The following is a 16,478-nucleotide window of genomic DNA, read 5'->3' as shown; positions in this document are numbered from 1 at the left end:
CATCCATTAAATCACAAGGCATCTACCTTTTCAACCACGTGTGTGGTCTGCACATGTGTTCACATATGCGAGGCTGGAGGTTAACCGTGGAAATCTCCTTCCATCCATCATTCTCTGACTTACTGAGGCCGGGTCTCCCAGTCTGAACTCAGAACTCACCAATGCAGAGTCTAGGTAGCCAGCTTGTTCTGGTGGGCAACTGTCTCCAACTTAGAAGCATTGGGATGACAGGTGGGATGTCCACACACAGTATCTACATGTTTCAGGGACTCACACTGAGGTCCTTATGTTTGTTTGACAGGCGCTTCATCCATGGATCTACATCTCAAGTAAATAATGCACCTCAAGTACTAAATACGAAATATACTCGAGTGCTTACTGGAAATAATGAACACTTCATTTAAAAAAAGGGATCCAGTGATTGGAATCCACAGGATTGCCTGTGGTTCCAGTACTTAGGAAGACGAAGCAACAAAAGGCATTAGCCTGCCTGAGCTAATGGTAAGTTCAAGCATGGACTACATTGCAAACCCATGTCTCTGGCCAAAAAGAGGACTCGGTGGACAAAGTCGAAAGTTACCACGCTGAAGACCTAATTCAATTCTGGAACCAAAAGGTAGACAGAGATAAATGGCTCCTGGAAGGGTGTCCTCTGATCTCCACACAAACATCACTGAATGTGTGTGTGCTTCCCAGACACATAAATCAATTTTTAATTAAAAAAAATTTTATTTCAAAACTCTTCATCTTGTTTGGTGGTGGCGGCGCACCCCTTTAATCCCAGCACTTGGGAGGCAGAGGCAGGTGAATCTCTGTGAGTTCAAGACCAGCCTGGTCTACAAGAACTGGTTCAGGACAGGCTCCAAAGCTACAGAGAAACCCTGTGTTGGAAGGAAAAAAAATAAAACAAACTTTTTCATCTCAAAAGGTTTCCTTGGGGCTGGAGAGGCGTTGAGCGGTTAGAGAATAAAGGATCCAAGCTGGGTTCTCCGCATTCACATAAAGCTCTTACAACTGCTCAGCAGGGATCTGTAGGCACTGCACTCACAAGCACACAAACATAACTGAAAAAAAATAACTCTTTTTCAACTCTACTTGTTAAGGTACAAAGTGAAAAACTGGGAATGGGTCCCAATTTCACTAACCATGCTGTTCTGGGGGGCCTGGCATGCCACTACAGAGTCTGAAGAACACAGACAACTTAGGATAAGCAGTATTGCCTATCTACCACCTCTTCTTGAATATGAAGAAAAAGTGCACACGGGGCTGATCTCTGAGGAATTCTTCCCATTCCTTTATCCTAAAACTTTCTATCAAAAAAAGAAAAAAATGCAAGTAACCCAGAGACCTTCCCTGCCATATCGATAGTAGGATTAAATCTATGTGATTAAAAAGTATAGTGCCTCGGGGGCTGGAGAGATGGCTCAGTGGTTAAGAGCATTGCCTGCTCTTCCAAAGGTCCTGAGTTCAATTCCCCGCAACCACATGGTGGCTCACAACCATCTGTAAAGAGGTCTGGTGCCCTCTTCTGGCCTGCAGACATGCACACAGACAGAATATTGTATAAAAAAAAAAAAAAAAAAAAAAAAAAAAAAAAAAAAAAAAAAAAAAAAAAAAAAAATTCAACTAGAAATAAAGTGAGTGCCCACCAAGGGATTCAAGATACAACAGGCATGGAAGAGGCACAGCAAGCACTGATTCGGAAGCAGGGTTACCTCTGATGCTCAGAAGAACATCACCATGGCCGTGGAGGTCACTTACCAGGAATGGCTGTACATGGCTAAATACACAAGGTAAAGAATCCCCTGGACTATACCATACTCCTGCACAGGACACGATGGTGGACGGGGAGGAGCATGTGATACAGAGTGTCTCGACACAGCAGGGAAAGGAGGCAACTGCCAACTGCACTGCACATCTAACGCTGCTGGCACATGACTGTCTCTCTCAACTGAGACAGCCAGACACAGTTCACTAAATGGGACCCGTTCTGTGTGTCCAAACTCCTCCTGTATTGCTAGCTATTGAAATTACAGATTCATTTAGTGACTTAACTCCATTCTCCAGTAAGGTACTTCGGATCCTTGATCTGCGTCTGAAGCTGTTTGGTGACAGCTTTTGAATAAGCAATTTGCAGCAACTTGCTGACTGACTAAAATGACCAAGTTATAGTATACACTTGTAACTAATTATACTATCTTGCAATAAATTGACACATGGAAAAAATAGTGAAAGATAAAATTTTAAAGCACTGATCTTTAGTTTGTAAGACAAACAGGCATAGTCGAAGGAAAAAAATAACTCGCTTCTTTTCCAACTTTTTATGAAGAAATAGAACTGAGAAATGTTAACATCTTTTAAGTTGCTCAAATTGTAGATTTACAAATGTTTCTCCACCTTGAAAATGGAAATAGAAATGTATATTTTACTGTAATTTGTACTGGTGTTCAAACTATGAAGAACTCCCCTATTCAGATAAGTGATCATGGCCTGGGATCCAATGCTTGACTCAAAACAAGCTCTGAGAACAGACTTACAATAACAAACAGCCTAGTAATCTTAAGGAATTGCTAGCATTCTACAAAAAGACCCTTTGCTTAAAATAACTGCTCACTAATGCTGAGAACCCATCACCAGCACTCAAGACTTGGGTTAAAGTCAGACATGGTGGCACACACCATCAGCCCAGCACTGGAGGCAGTAGGAGGGTAAGATAGGGCCAGCCTGTACAACAAGCGAGATCACGTCCCCAGAATAGGGGACATAATCAGGCTCCCTCCCAAAAAACCGCATGGGTCATTTTCCTAGTCATGTTAAAACTGTGTGGCATTAAATGGAAAAATTGGGTCTTTTTAACTTAAATTATTAACTTTAACTCAAGATTTTCCTCATTTTACAAAAGAGTTACATATATGAAGAGGTAGTTCTCACATCTTCATTTATCAGTCTACTTCATGCTCAAAAACCTCCTTAGAAACACTGAGTGACTGTCCCTGAGTTGGGGGTTATGTAGTGTCCACAGAATTTACATGGCATTTATTCCATTACACAACATTTCTAACACAAAAGTTCCACTTGTTTTTTACAGCCAATCATTTTCAGAAAGTTTTCAGTTTTCAATGTGGAAAACAAGTGGTTTTTTTTTAATAAAAAGTCAAGCATCCGATAATCGTTAACATGTCTAGTTCATTCTTTCTCACACACATTCTACTTCAAATATCCTCTACAGTAATAAAGACACCAAATAGAACTGGCACACAAGTTTTATGAGCAGTAACTAGAATTCAGAGATTTTTCTATTCTTGTCTATTTAATCAGAGAAATGCAAACTGCTGTTTTATAATTAGTAAGCAGTAATAGTTATTCTGTACTGCTTCATTATTTTAACATTTATGTTAGGATAAAAAAACTTATTTCACCATAACCAGAGCTTGTTCATATTAAAGCACTGACAAGAGCACACACTACTGAAACCATGCCTATGTTTTCAGTAAGAGAAGTGCTTCGTGTGACAAAGATTTCTGTGCTTCATTAAAATTGGAGGGGAGAGAATAAAAGGATTACTTAAAGACGTGTTCAGAAGCAATAAATCCACACCAATGGTTTACAAACACATCTTCTGTGCACCTAAAACCTCTCCAAATCAACATATAATTAAGTCAGCTGATCAAAGACAATCACTGCAAACTGTGTGAAGAGGCTTCCTATATTACATCACTAGAGCATGGCTTATCAATAAAGTATACCAAAATATTTGTTGGCAAATATAAAAGAGTTCCAAATCTCTATTTTAGAAAAAAAGTCATTTATTTTAAGGGACCCTACCAAAATTTATTTTGGTATCAAACAAGTGTAACTAGTAATGAAGCAAAAGGTATCTATAATTGTGGCAAGATGCTAATTTGTTTATTAAAAAGTATACAAAATTAGCTTAATTACAATATCAACTTATCAAAGGTTCTTAAAGTCAATTTTGCTTTTGGAAAAGTATCAAGTCTTCATATCCAGAATAACAGCCTTTTATTATTGGGATTTATGAACTATACATCAGATCTTCAAACAATGACATCAAATGAAATCCTGTATCATATTATATTACCCTTTTCCTGAAAGCTTGGAATGTAAATAAAAATCTATTGTTTTTAGTTGAAGGAAAAAATGTGAACAAATTATCCCCCAAAACACCAAACATAGGTCAGAATGGCTTGTTGCTGGAATTCAACATGAACAAATTAATTTTACATTGCTAAAAAAATAGCCTTAAATTGAGTTTTTTTTCTTTATTAAAAAAAGCTTTTAAAGCAATTTCAGATCTTTGAGTCTTAAAACAAAACAATTCATTAATTTTAGCTAGGAAACTCACATCCACAAAAGGCATCCTCAAACAGCACATATCTTCAAAGTATATATACACAAAACTAAAGTTCTTAAATTGTTAACAAATCTAGGAGCAATAATTTAATATTATATTGAAAAAATACAGGTAGCCTTAAGAGACATGCTTGGTCAATCTTTCTTAAAGCTTTTGAGTTTGTTGCCCAAACATTTAAAAACAAAGGAAAAAAATATTCCAACTCCTTCCTGTTGGCTTTCAAGGTATCAATTTACAGAGAGAACTAAAGGAAATATCCATCGTCTCCAACTATATCTGCCATGAGTTTAAACACACATCTATAGTCTATAATATAAAAGTAAAAAATATATATAATTTTCAGCCTACGATGAGTTTCTAATAAGTTTGACAGGAGAAATATCACATGAGACCCCAAATAAATGTCAGATATAAAATTATATGACATGGCTTCATTCAAACACACACAAAATTCAAGTCAGAAAAACTAGACTGGCTTTTTTAAATCACCAGCTTTCATGAGAGCCTTAATCGCTCTTGCCCTCATCTCAAGTTCTAGAAGTTCCAGTTGCTGCGCAGAAGGCTGAACATCTTCTGGTGGAGGAACAGTCAGGGTGGCCGCTTTGAGTTCCTTTGGGCTGGACTCTGCCAGTCCCAGAATCTCATTCACACTTTTTTCAATATCTTTCTCCAGGTCATCTATCTGAGCAGCTTCACTCTGGACTGTATTTTCTGGGGCTTCTGGAGCAGTGGCAGTGGCAGCGGTGGCAGCAGCAGCAGCTTCTTCATTGCATGGGCCTTCTATATCGCTGTCATAAGCATCTGCATTTATACTGAGTACATCACTATCTTCCCCTTTGCCTGAAACAAACAAAAGAAGGGAGTGGGGGAGAACCATGTAACCCAAAGCTCTGGGTCAACATTTTCTTCTACTTATGATGAAGGGGTTGCCCTGACCTATCCCCACTCCTAAGGCCCAAGTTCATTTGTAATTCTTATTGCACTCACTTCTTACTTGACTCTTCAACTTGAAAAACAAATTATATTTCATGTAAATCCTAGAGTAATTTTCATTCCAATCTGGTGAAATACGCACCATTGGGAAACTTGGCCCATCATATGCAGTTCCCTTGATCGATTTTCCTAATTAAAGTGTCATAATGTCTTATACCACAATGAAGTTTATAGATTACAAAATGAGGACTCATGTTGAAAACCTTTTAAATAGAACATTATTGGGGAAATACAATTTTATCCTAGAGGATACACTTTGCTTTGTAGACTAGAAAAAAGAAAAAAAATGTCATCAGGAAACTAGATATTCTATTCTGTACATCGCTTATCCCAAATCCTCTCCTATACTTATTCAAGTACTTGGTTCTGAATCAATAAATTAATGAAATTGGTATACAAGCATTTTAATATTATGAAACGCTGATGTCAAGAATTTAATCTAAATGCAGATTATGATGCTCAAGTAACTGTCTTGGCCTTGGCACTGAATATTACCTAACTTTAGATATCATTTACAATGTTGAGTGATCATTTATTATCTGAATTTATTTATATTTTAAGTATCAAGCATGTTTTTATTTAAAAATTAATTCTCACACTTTTGGTTTAAGAACAAAACTTATTTATAAAATAGTGAATGGCAAGTGAAAACAACTGTTAACAGAATGAACAGGAAGGAGAAAATTCTACCTCATTTGTTTTGTAACATATACTCTACCAACCTTAATCTATAGCACTCTAATTACAAAACCACTGCCAACTCTAAAATTAAAGTAGAAAAACCAGTCAATCTAGCATTTTTTGTTGCCACACATAGAATGTGTAAGATAGTTGCAATTTAATAGATTCTAAAGAACATTCTCCCAAAGAATATCTCCCAAAGAAGCAAGAATTTCCAAACAGCAAGAAAAAAAAATCACAGCAAAATGAATAATTCTTTTTCTACAAAACGTTTGATAGAAATATTCTAACTTGAAATAAAAACAAACAGAAGACATGAGTCTGCGGAACATTGCACACTCAAATCATAATATGTTCTTTAACTCCATCAGCAGGAAGATGGCTTCCAAATGCCCATCTGGGGCTAAGAAGTACAAAGTTACACACACATTCACTTCACCTGAATAATTTTTAAAACCTGTTTATATAGGCTTATTTAAGGCCCAACCACAGCTAAAGAGTCATTCCCCTGAGCTTACATAGTAAAATGCTTTATAAAATCAGTACCACCAGAGATTCAGGATCAAAATGTTCAGAGATTCAGTCCCAAGCTCAAAGAGAATTTTCTAGTGTATTTCAAACATTTAAATGCAAAGAGATATACTGCTTTATACCTTTGCTTTTCTATCAACAATACATCTATTCTATCACTAAAGAAATTTGGTGTTCTCTGTTCACATTCAAAATTATCAAATCCAAGTACTTGAGTTCTCTACAACACAGTATTGCTGAAGGCATTCACAGGTGCATCTGTCCATTGTAAGTATACCATAGGTACCAAAACTCTGTAGCATTACATACCTAAAATGATTTGACATGTGCGGTTTTTCACAAAACTGAAAGTACTTGTAGAAGTCATTAATTGAAGTTATCAATACCATTAGCCTCTCTACTATTAATAAGTTTCATCATTTCAGTAGAATCAGTCAGTAACTCATTTTTTAAGATCATCACCTGAAAACATGTTAACACATTTCCAAAATAATTTGCTCTCTTTGTTTATCAGAAGGGACTTACAAGGATTTCTCTTGTCTCACAAAGGACAAAAGGCAAAGCTTATACATTCTTTTCAAAGAAGTGATTATCTTAAATGCCTCATTCAAAGTTGTGTTCTATCCTTCTGTACTCTCACTCTGGCATATATGCAAACACAACAAGAATTGTGTGCATGCTCATTTTCAGGGCAAAGTGAGTGCCAACTGAAATCATGCAAGAATTCCAAAAAGTACCAACTTCAAATTTACACATAAACTTACAAGAGTCTTAGAGTAACAATCTAAAAGGTAAATTATTTCTGTTCCTTTAAATAAAATCTCGTCACTAGAAAGAGCTTAAGCAGATAATGTAATATCTACTTTAATAACGTTTTAGAATTATTTTTCAGAAATTTATGTTCACACTTTTTTCATAATAGACATACTCATGTGAATTATTGTAAGAATCCCAAAACTCGGTTTGTAGGCAAATGACATACTTGGGACTTTACAAAAGCACTAGTACTTAAATCCACTTAATTACTCAAGCTTTATTAAAGATCTTTTTTAAAAAAATACTTGATATATGCACAATATAAACAAAGGTTATTAAAATACAATAAGAAAAATAAAGTACAAATAAACCTAAATTAAAATATCAAATATGCAATTAAAATAGTAAAAATAAAAATTCAAACTATTAACTAAAACTATAAAAGACTAATCAAAAATAGTGCAGGGGGGGAAAAAAACAAGAAAAAAATGAGCCCCAAGTTGCTGATGTTACAGAGCTGTAGTAATTAACTTTATTCACAGGAAACAGAGTCTATGATATATTCCTTATATTAACTCTGCTCCTCCAGTAAGATGGGTGACACCTCTTAGTACAGACCTTATAGAGCTCTTCAGAGAAAAGCCATGTAAATAAAGAGTGGGGTGAACTGATTACAGGAAAGGATTAAAGGACCTGAATAGCTTGGCTAGGCTACAGTGCTAGGAGACAATGTGAAAGTGGGGGAGAGGGGAGAGAGTAAAAAGTAATAAAGAACACAGGGATTTCCTGAGCATTTTTCTCTTATAGTTGATTCTGCAGCCAATTCTGTGCCGATGTACATCCTATTACACTGTCCTCCGGTCCGTATGCTCTCACCATTTCTCTTTCGTTCATGTCCTTGCTATCCTCTTTCTATCCTACCTGTTTGGTTCATATCCCAAATGCTGAACATGAGCACCAAAGAGTTTTAAATAATAAACCAATTCATCTAGACTCAATATCTAGACAGAAACATTAATCAACAATTATTCAAAGTAATCACTGACACAGGTGAATACTCTGATTTAACAGAGTAATATTTGTTTACATTATTTGATGAGCAACAGATATGAGCACAGGATAAAAGCATAAAGGCTAAAATTTGACACTAAATATAACACCTTACACCCTTTAAACATTTTACTGCCAAGGAGAAGAAAATAACCACTATCCATTCAGTTTAACATATACTTGTGGGCCGAGGATTACAGGTTCAGTCTCCAACACTGAGAATGCTCTGAAGACACATCCCCACAAGAAACATCAAGGGTATAAATTAAAAAAAAAAAAAGACTTTTACTATGGAATAGACAAAACTAAAATGCAATATTTGTATTTTACAATAATGTGCAACAAATTTCACTGCTTGAAAACTGCAAGAGTTCATAAAATTAAGTAAGAGGAAAACATTTCATGTCATAAACTTGACTTTTCATAAGTGTTTTCGATAGGACAGTCAATAAAAGCAAATAAACACAAAAACAGTGGTGCCAGCACGAGTTACACCACAGTGGAACTCATAAAAGTGAAAAGGCTATTTTAGTTATATTAGCGTATTTAGCACTTGTAAGGTCTTGTTATATTCTAGTTGTTAATTGAGCTCTTATCTGTAACATGAAAGGCTGGTCTGCCTGTGAAGCTTTCTGATGCTGCACTAATACATAAAGCCAAGAGACAAAGCCTACAAGAATGAGCATTTACACAGCTGTCCAACTCCTACAAATGGCAACTAGTCACACAGGAGAGAAATACCTAAACAATAGTACAAAAATGGACATTACTTGAAGAGAAGACAAGTAAATATGAGTCCTTCCAAAGAAAAAAGACTAAGTATGTAAATATGAAAATCCCACAAACAAGCAACAATAAAGTTGTTTCAATTAAAGTCCTAGGGTTAGGGGTACAGCCCAACGGCAAGGGCTGCTCTAGTCCATGAAAGGCCCTGAGTAGATGCCTGGGACAGGAAGGTAAAAAATAAAAGAAAAAAAAAGAAAGAAAAGAAAAATGAAAAAGAAAAAAGTTAAGACTTCTGAGATACGGATAGAATTCAAGAAAACACTACCAAAATAATTTTGTAAAAAAGGAAAAGTATAGAAATATATAGTTATAGATATGTATCATTGAGAAACAATGACAAACAAGGGCAAGGGGTAGCAAGGCAGTAGAGCTGGCCCTGGCAGGATGAGTGCAGGGGAGCCGGATGTGAGGCCTTGAGGACAACAGAACAAGGGAACTGGCCCCACTCCTTGCTGCCTGCTGCACTGGGTGAGCTAGCAGGGCAGCACTGGAGAGCTCACCCGGGTGGTGAGCTTTCCCTCAGGCCCACCCAACATTCACCTCATCTGTGAACTGTTGGAGCATGTGAAGGGGCTGGACCAACCTCCACCAACACAGGACAGTAATAGGATACCCAAGAGGAGTCCCAGTGAGGGCCCAGCATCAATACTGCACCAGAAGCCAGGTGCCTGGGCAATGACTCATCGCAATGAACACTTACCCGTAAAGATGTATGGACTAAAGAGTATACTGTGTGACTCTCTGAACCACACTACAGGATAGCATGAGTGTGTGCGTGCGAGCGTGCGTGTGTGTGTGTGTTGGTTTTCAGTTCTTTTAAATTTTGTTTGGGGGGGGAGGTTGTAAGGGCAGAGGGCAAATGAGAGAGCATGGGGAAATGAGTGGGATCTGGATGCATAATACAAAATCCACAAAGAATCAATAAAAAGGAGGAGGAGGAGGAGGAGGAGGAGGAGGAGGAGGAGGAGGAAGGGAAAGAGTGTGAGGAGGAGGAGAAGAAGAAGAAGAAGAAGAAGAAGAAGAAGAAGAAGAAGAAGAAGAAGAAGAAGAAGAAGAAGAAGAAGAAGAAGAAGAAGAAGAAGAAGAAGAAGAAGAAGAAGAAGAAGAAGAAGAAGAAGAAGAAGAGAGAAGCAAGCAACGGGTCAGGCTTTCCACAAATTAAAAACCACAAAGGACCAACAAATACATGAAAATTTTTTCAACATAATTTCTAATTAAGAAAATGTAAATTTAAAAGATACTACTTTTAAGCCAGGCATGGTAGCACATGCCTTTAACTGAAACACTAAGGAGTTTGTGGCCAGCCTGGTCTACATACTGACACCCAAAAAAACAAAAAGATATTACTTTTTACTGACTAGAACTTTTAGCTTTTTGTGAGACAAGAGAAAACCTAGTACATTGGCAAAATAGAAAAATTACAAAAGTAAGTTAAGGGAATAGGGCTGAAGAGATGGCTCAGCGGTTAAGAATACTTGTTGCTCTTGCAGAGGACCTGGGTTTAGTTCCCAGCACTGGCACAGTGATTCACAAACACCCTTAACTCCAGTTCCAGGGGATCATATGCCATCTTCTGACCTCCATAGGCATCAGGAATACACACTTGTTCACATAAAGAAATTAAGCAAGGGGTGGTGAGAAACACCTATCATAAACTCCGGGGACAGGGCTGAGAGACCTTGAGTTCAAGACCAACCTGCTCTACACAGGAGAGCTCGTCTCAACAAAGAAAAGCAGGGAATTTTTGCTGCAGTTAGAAACTATTACGGAAGCCCACAACTGGTCAAAGCACAGAGTATACATAACTCCAGGGTACCCATCCCTAAAGTGGGACATCTATAGCACAGCCCTTACTCAAGGCACCAGGAACATCAAGGAAGGAGATGGAAATATAGCCGGAGGAGTGCTATAAACAGTATCTTCTGGGCATGACAAGGAAGTTATACCCATGATTTATCAACAACGATTGTCCTCACAAGACCACATCAGTTCACACCCCAGAATGAAAGGGGGAAGGGCTCATAAGGTCCCACACCTAGTTAAAGAACTACAGGCAATCACCTGCTAAGGCTATCCATGCTCATGTGGTTAGCTCTATGCCCCTGGGCATATAGCAATACTAATTGGTAGATTTTACACACATTCTCTCTGCTAGCAACATCTTAATACTTCACAATCTGTCGGAATAGTCTGTGCTCAGCTTTGCTGTCTATTTCACATATGGACATGTTGCCTAAAACATTGCTTTTGCTTAATTAAATATATATAAGCACAGGGAAAGGTAATAAAATATAAAGGTTCTTTTAATAAACTCATAAAGCAAACAATCATTATCAGTATGCTAAAAAGCCTGACACAGTATTTCATTAAACATGCAATCCATTCCCTAAAACTCAGAATATTTTGATTGAAGAAGTAGTAAAAATAATGGCCACTGTCAGTATTTTTACAGTCATTCTTTTCCTCAGGAGACATAAAGAAGTAGAGGGAACCCATTGTGGGGGGTTGGGAAATTATCACGTTAACAAAGGTGGAAATCGCGAAAGTATCCCATGGATTTGGGGTTTTGTTTTGGTTTTTTCCCCAGAATAGTCAGAGAGAAGGCATGGGGAAAGACAGTTTAGGGGCATAAGAAGGCTCTATATTAAACTCTATAAACATCACCCAAATTACAAAATATCAAAAGAAATGTGACCTAGAGAAAAGTGACTATTATAAGCACATTTTAAAGAGACCATCATCCATCAACATAGAAGACCGAGAGCCTTATTTCACATGTAATGAAAACAAAGCCAAAGACTAAAGGAAGCAAACAACAGATGGCCCATCTTGGTGAGGACAGAAAGGAAAAACAAGCTCAGAAACAATGTGCTTTTCTGAGAAGGCACTGGAACAGCAGGTGAAATAAGCCCATACTAACACTGTTATAAAGCTAGAGTACTTTGCTTTCGTCTTCTGTATAAAGAATAATGTACAGACTATGGGCCAGTGAGATGATTCAACCAGTAAAGGTGCTTTTCACCAAAGCCAACCGGTGATCTGAGTTTAATCCCCAGTACTCACAGGGAGAAGGAAAGAACAGATACCTACAAGCCGCCCTCTGACCTGCACAACGGCGCATGCACACACATATATTCGTCTATTTTCTTACTTATTCAAAAATATTGACTTAAGTCCAATGTCTATGAACTTGTACTGAAGATTTAAAAGAACCAAAACATAAATAACTGTCTAATGAAGCACTCTGTTTAAGTAGGATAATCAGATGTGAATAAAAAGTACTACAAAGTAGACAGCTACTTAAGAGTAAAAACCATGTCCAACTAGCACGTGGATATCCCTAAATATTTGTCAAGTTGTAAACAATTAACTAGCAGTATTTAATAGGCAATGGTGATAGGAATCAGATGCTAATCAGTTCTGTATCAACAATAGTAGACTGGGGCGCCTCACAGATTTGGAGCTCTTTGATTTTGCCTAAAGTTTGTTACTCACGTAAATGAACTTAAGTCTTATATGTAGACATCTGGATCACAGTGTTGAAGCCCAGTCACAACTGACAGATTTTCACTTATACTCTGAGCAGCGCAGTGCCAGTTAACAAATGAAGATAACTTCTTTGAAACTACAGTCCAGCAAGCCTGACAGCAGCCCCTGGGAAAGCCAAGGTATATTAGGTCTATGAGCTCTGGAAAGGGGGAGGGGGTAAACTAACTAGTTTAGACAGGCCAGATAGAACTGGCATATGGAAGACCCATGTGATGAACTAGACAGCAAACACCAATAGCACAGACAAGAATGCTTGGAGTGTTTGTTGAAAGCCAGCCAGGCTTTCTTCCTGTCAGTCTTGGGACTACTTAAAACCACCACCTATGGGATAGGGAAAAGTTCAGAGTCCTGAAGCACTCATTCTATAAAGTCAGGAGTGAAGGAGGGCCATACTGAGAACAGGAAAATCATCAATGGATCAAATGCAGTTAGGAGTCAGGAGGAGCAGTAAGCACTGACTTAGTTGTCAGCAACAGCTCAAAAGAAGGGGAGAGAGTGGTTTGGTAGAGGATAACTATCAAAGGACAATAGAACCTGAGTACAAATAGAGAGCAAATCCTGACAGGGCAAAGCTCATCAGTCTCAACAGAAGTCAAGAACAGGTGACCATGAAGGAAAACAATTTACATCTGTTTCCTTTTTTAAGTTCTTTCCAGGCCAGGGACATTTATCTCTTTAGCCCTAGTGCCTAGCACTAAACAACAACGTGTTAGATGAAGAGATCAGTTCCAGAATTTTTATATATAAAATCAAAGACACTTAAAACTCATTTTAAAACTTACATTGTTTATTTTTTGAGACTGTGATATAATTCCATCATTTTCCCTTTCCTCCCTCCAAGCTCTCCCACATAGCTCTCCTTGCTCACCTACAATTCAATAACTTTTTCACTGATGGTTGTCACATGCATATATGTGTATGTACTCACTGTGTATATGTACATACACATATACTTCTACATAAATACATCCTGCTTGGTCTGTATGATGTCACTTGTATGTATTTTTTCAGGGCAGACCATTTGGTATTGGGTTACCAATTAATGTGCTATTTTGATAATCCAAAGGTCTGAGAACTAAGGAATATAAGTCACATGCAGAAACAGTCACAGAACTGGGAGACAGCTCCAGTGGTAAAGTGTCATGTAAGTGTGAGCACCTAAGCTCTATCCCTACAACCATGCTTTTTTTTTTTTTTTTTTTTTTAAGAAAAAAAGAAAAGATCCTTAGTTATGGTAGCACATACAACTGTAATCCCAGCACTGGGCATGGTGGCTCATGCTTATATATCATCCCAATATTCAGAGGCTGAGGTAGGAGAACCATATTCAAGGCCAGCCTGAGCTATAAACTATATATAACCTTATCTCCAATTAAAAGGATAAGGCAATATGTGTTCAAAATTCTTGACAATTTTTTAATGTAGAAAATCCTTACACTTCAAAAGATACAAAAACTAATTAACTATAAAAATGTAATTTTCATTATTTCATTCAACTATTACCCGTAGAAAAAGCTGATTAAAGAGTGAAAAGGGGAGCTGGAAAGAGACGCTTACCAAATAAGTATGAGGACCAAAGTTTGGATCATCAGAATGCATGCAAAAGCCATTCAGACATGGCAGTCACTCGTGGTCACTCACAGGTCACTTGGTCACACACAGGAGGCAAAGGCAAGCAATCACCACAACATGCTGGCTAACTAACCTAGCCAATCACTGAGCTCCTGGTTCAACTGAGATCCCTGCCTCAATAACTAACGCCTATATCATACCAAGAAAAAAAAAAAAACATAATTTAGGGGAGGCTGGGCATGATGGCACAAGCCCTTGATCCTAGTATCTGAGAGGCTGAGGAGATTAGATTTCTATGAGTTCTAGGCTAGTCCAGTTGGGCAGGACTACATAGTGAAATCCAATCTCACAAAAATAGTAAGAATAACAATCACAATTTTTTAAAGTAGGAAGAACACTGTTTCCATTTCTGGCAATGATGTATAAAAAAATTTCAAAGAAATGAAAAACAAGGACAGTTTTTTTTTTCCTTGGGGTAGAAAGAAAGAGGGTCTTAACTAGATAGGTCTTGCCAGGTGAGCCTACAACACAATCTCTTTTTACCTGACCAAGCCTTCAAAAATGTTAAGTTTGCAGTCAGAATCTGTATGACTACTTACTTGTTAATGCTAGTTGAGAATATAAAAACAAGAGCTCAGAAGAAAAGGAACTAGACATGGCTTGAAAAAAATAAAATAGTACACACGCCCTGTGCTCCCAAGTGCAGACGTCTTTGTACAACTTTCTTCTCAGTCTCCTATGGCTCTTTAACACTCACACCACAAACGCATGTAGGTCTTCTAAGAAGAAGTTCGTTTGCCAATCCAGAGATTTCTGTGGCAATACATAGAGAGAAGATATTTAAAATGTACAGGCAACAAATGCTACTTCATTAGCTGATGGCCCTTCTCTTCCTGTCTAAAAATAAAAGCCTCTGGTGGTATCTGGTTTCCCATACATTTCCATAACTGTTTTCATCTATACTTGTGAAGTTCTTTTTAGCAAAACTCACCCTTTCACTCCCTTTTAGAGACAGGGTCCTGCTATGTAGCACAGGCTGCTCAGGACTTGCCCTGCAGCCTCAGACTACAGCGCTGGGATTACAAGCATGCACCACCTCAGCTGGTTCTTGGATGCCTCTGAACCTGCAAATCCACTCCTTCACGCCCTTTGCTTTCTATCTACCTATTTTAGTTTCTCCCAATGTAGGACGACATTAGATCAACAACGGCAACAAGATCAAGAATCAGTTGTTTTTTTTCTACCCCTCATCTTAAGAATTCAAATGACATCACCAACTTTTGTGCTTAATTCTGCTAAATGACAACAAAATATTTTAGATAACTTTTAAAATGTTAGAAATAAAAAATAAGCCATTATCAATTATTTCTCCCCCATTTTAAGGTATGACTTGCACACAAAAGAAGCATGACAGACAGCATGGTGTTTGCTATACCTATGTATTGTAACATAATTAAATTAGGCTACAATAACACTACCCATAATACATTTAGGATCTATTCTCTCGTTTGTTTTGGAGAGTCCAATCTATATGCTGATGTATAATCATGATGCTATACTGTAGATCTCTAGAACTTAATCTGAGACTAAAACTGCTTCATTGACACTTTCTTCCCTTTGTCTAGCTACTAGACACAACCTGCTTCTCAACTTGTGGGTCGAGACTCCCTTAGGGGTCACATACCTGATATCCTGTACATCAGATATTTCCATTACAATTCTTAATAGTAGCAAAGTTACAGTTATGAAGAAGAAAAGAAGTAATTTTATGGTTGAGGGTCATCACAACATGAGGAACTGTGTTAAAGGGTCACAGCATTAGGAAAGTTATGAGCAACTGATAGCATCTCTCCATTTTCTAGTCCCTGCAATTCTTTGACAGTTTGTAGTCTGTTAGTCTGTCTGTAAAGGAAAACTTTTTAAACACCTACTCTAGTACACATATTTTATATTCCTTTTTGTTTTATTTTTGTTGTTGTTGTTGTTTTGAGACAAGATTTCTCTGTATAGCTTTGGTGCCTGTCCTGGAACTAGTTCTTGTAGACCGGGCTGGCCTCCAACTCAAGGAGATCCGCCTGCCTCTGCCTCCTGAGTGCTAGGATCAAAGGCGTGCACCACCTCCACCTAGCTAAATTTTATATTCTTATATTTATACCATTATAATTACATAGGCATTTCATATATACAT

The 16,478-nt window shown here is 37.6% G+C and overlaps 1 protein-coding gene across 3 annotated transcripts in view; it reads right to left on the bottom strand.

Moving 5' to 3' along the window:
• Positions 1-16,478, bottom strand: part of Caap1 (caspase activity and apoptosis inhibitor 1) — a 92,321-nt gene that overhangs the window by 37,908 nt on the left and 37,935 nt on the right. The window contains exon 6 of one of the 3 annotated variants that reach the window (XM_050136277.1): positions 3,785-5,212. The exons of the other annotated variants lie outside the window; for them this stretch is intronic. Coding sequence (XP_049992234.1) covers positions 4,839-5,212 — 374 coding nt within the window. The 3' untranslated portion in view covers positions 3,785-4,838. Of the gene's footprint in view, positions 1-3,784; positions 5,213-16,478 lie in introns of those variants that run through there. 3 annotated transcript variants of the gene reach the window in all.

This window comes from Alexandromys fortis, unplaced genomic scaffold (genome assembly GCF_014885135.2).
Source record: "Alexandromys fortis isolate MF-2015 unplaced genomic scaffold, M_Fortis_MF-2015_v1.1 scaffold_13, whole genome shotgun sequence".
In the NCBI taxonomy this organism is placed as follows: Eukaryota; Metazoa; Chordata; class Mammalia; order Rodentia; family Cricetidae; genus Alexandromys; species Alexandromys fortis.
The sequence above is the reverse complement of the archived record's forward strand: the minus strand, read 5'-3'. Positions and strand labels throughout refer to the sequence as shown.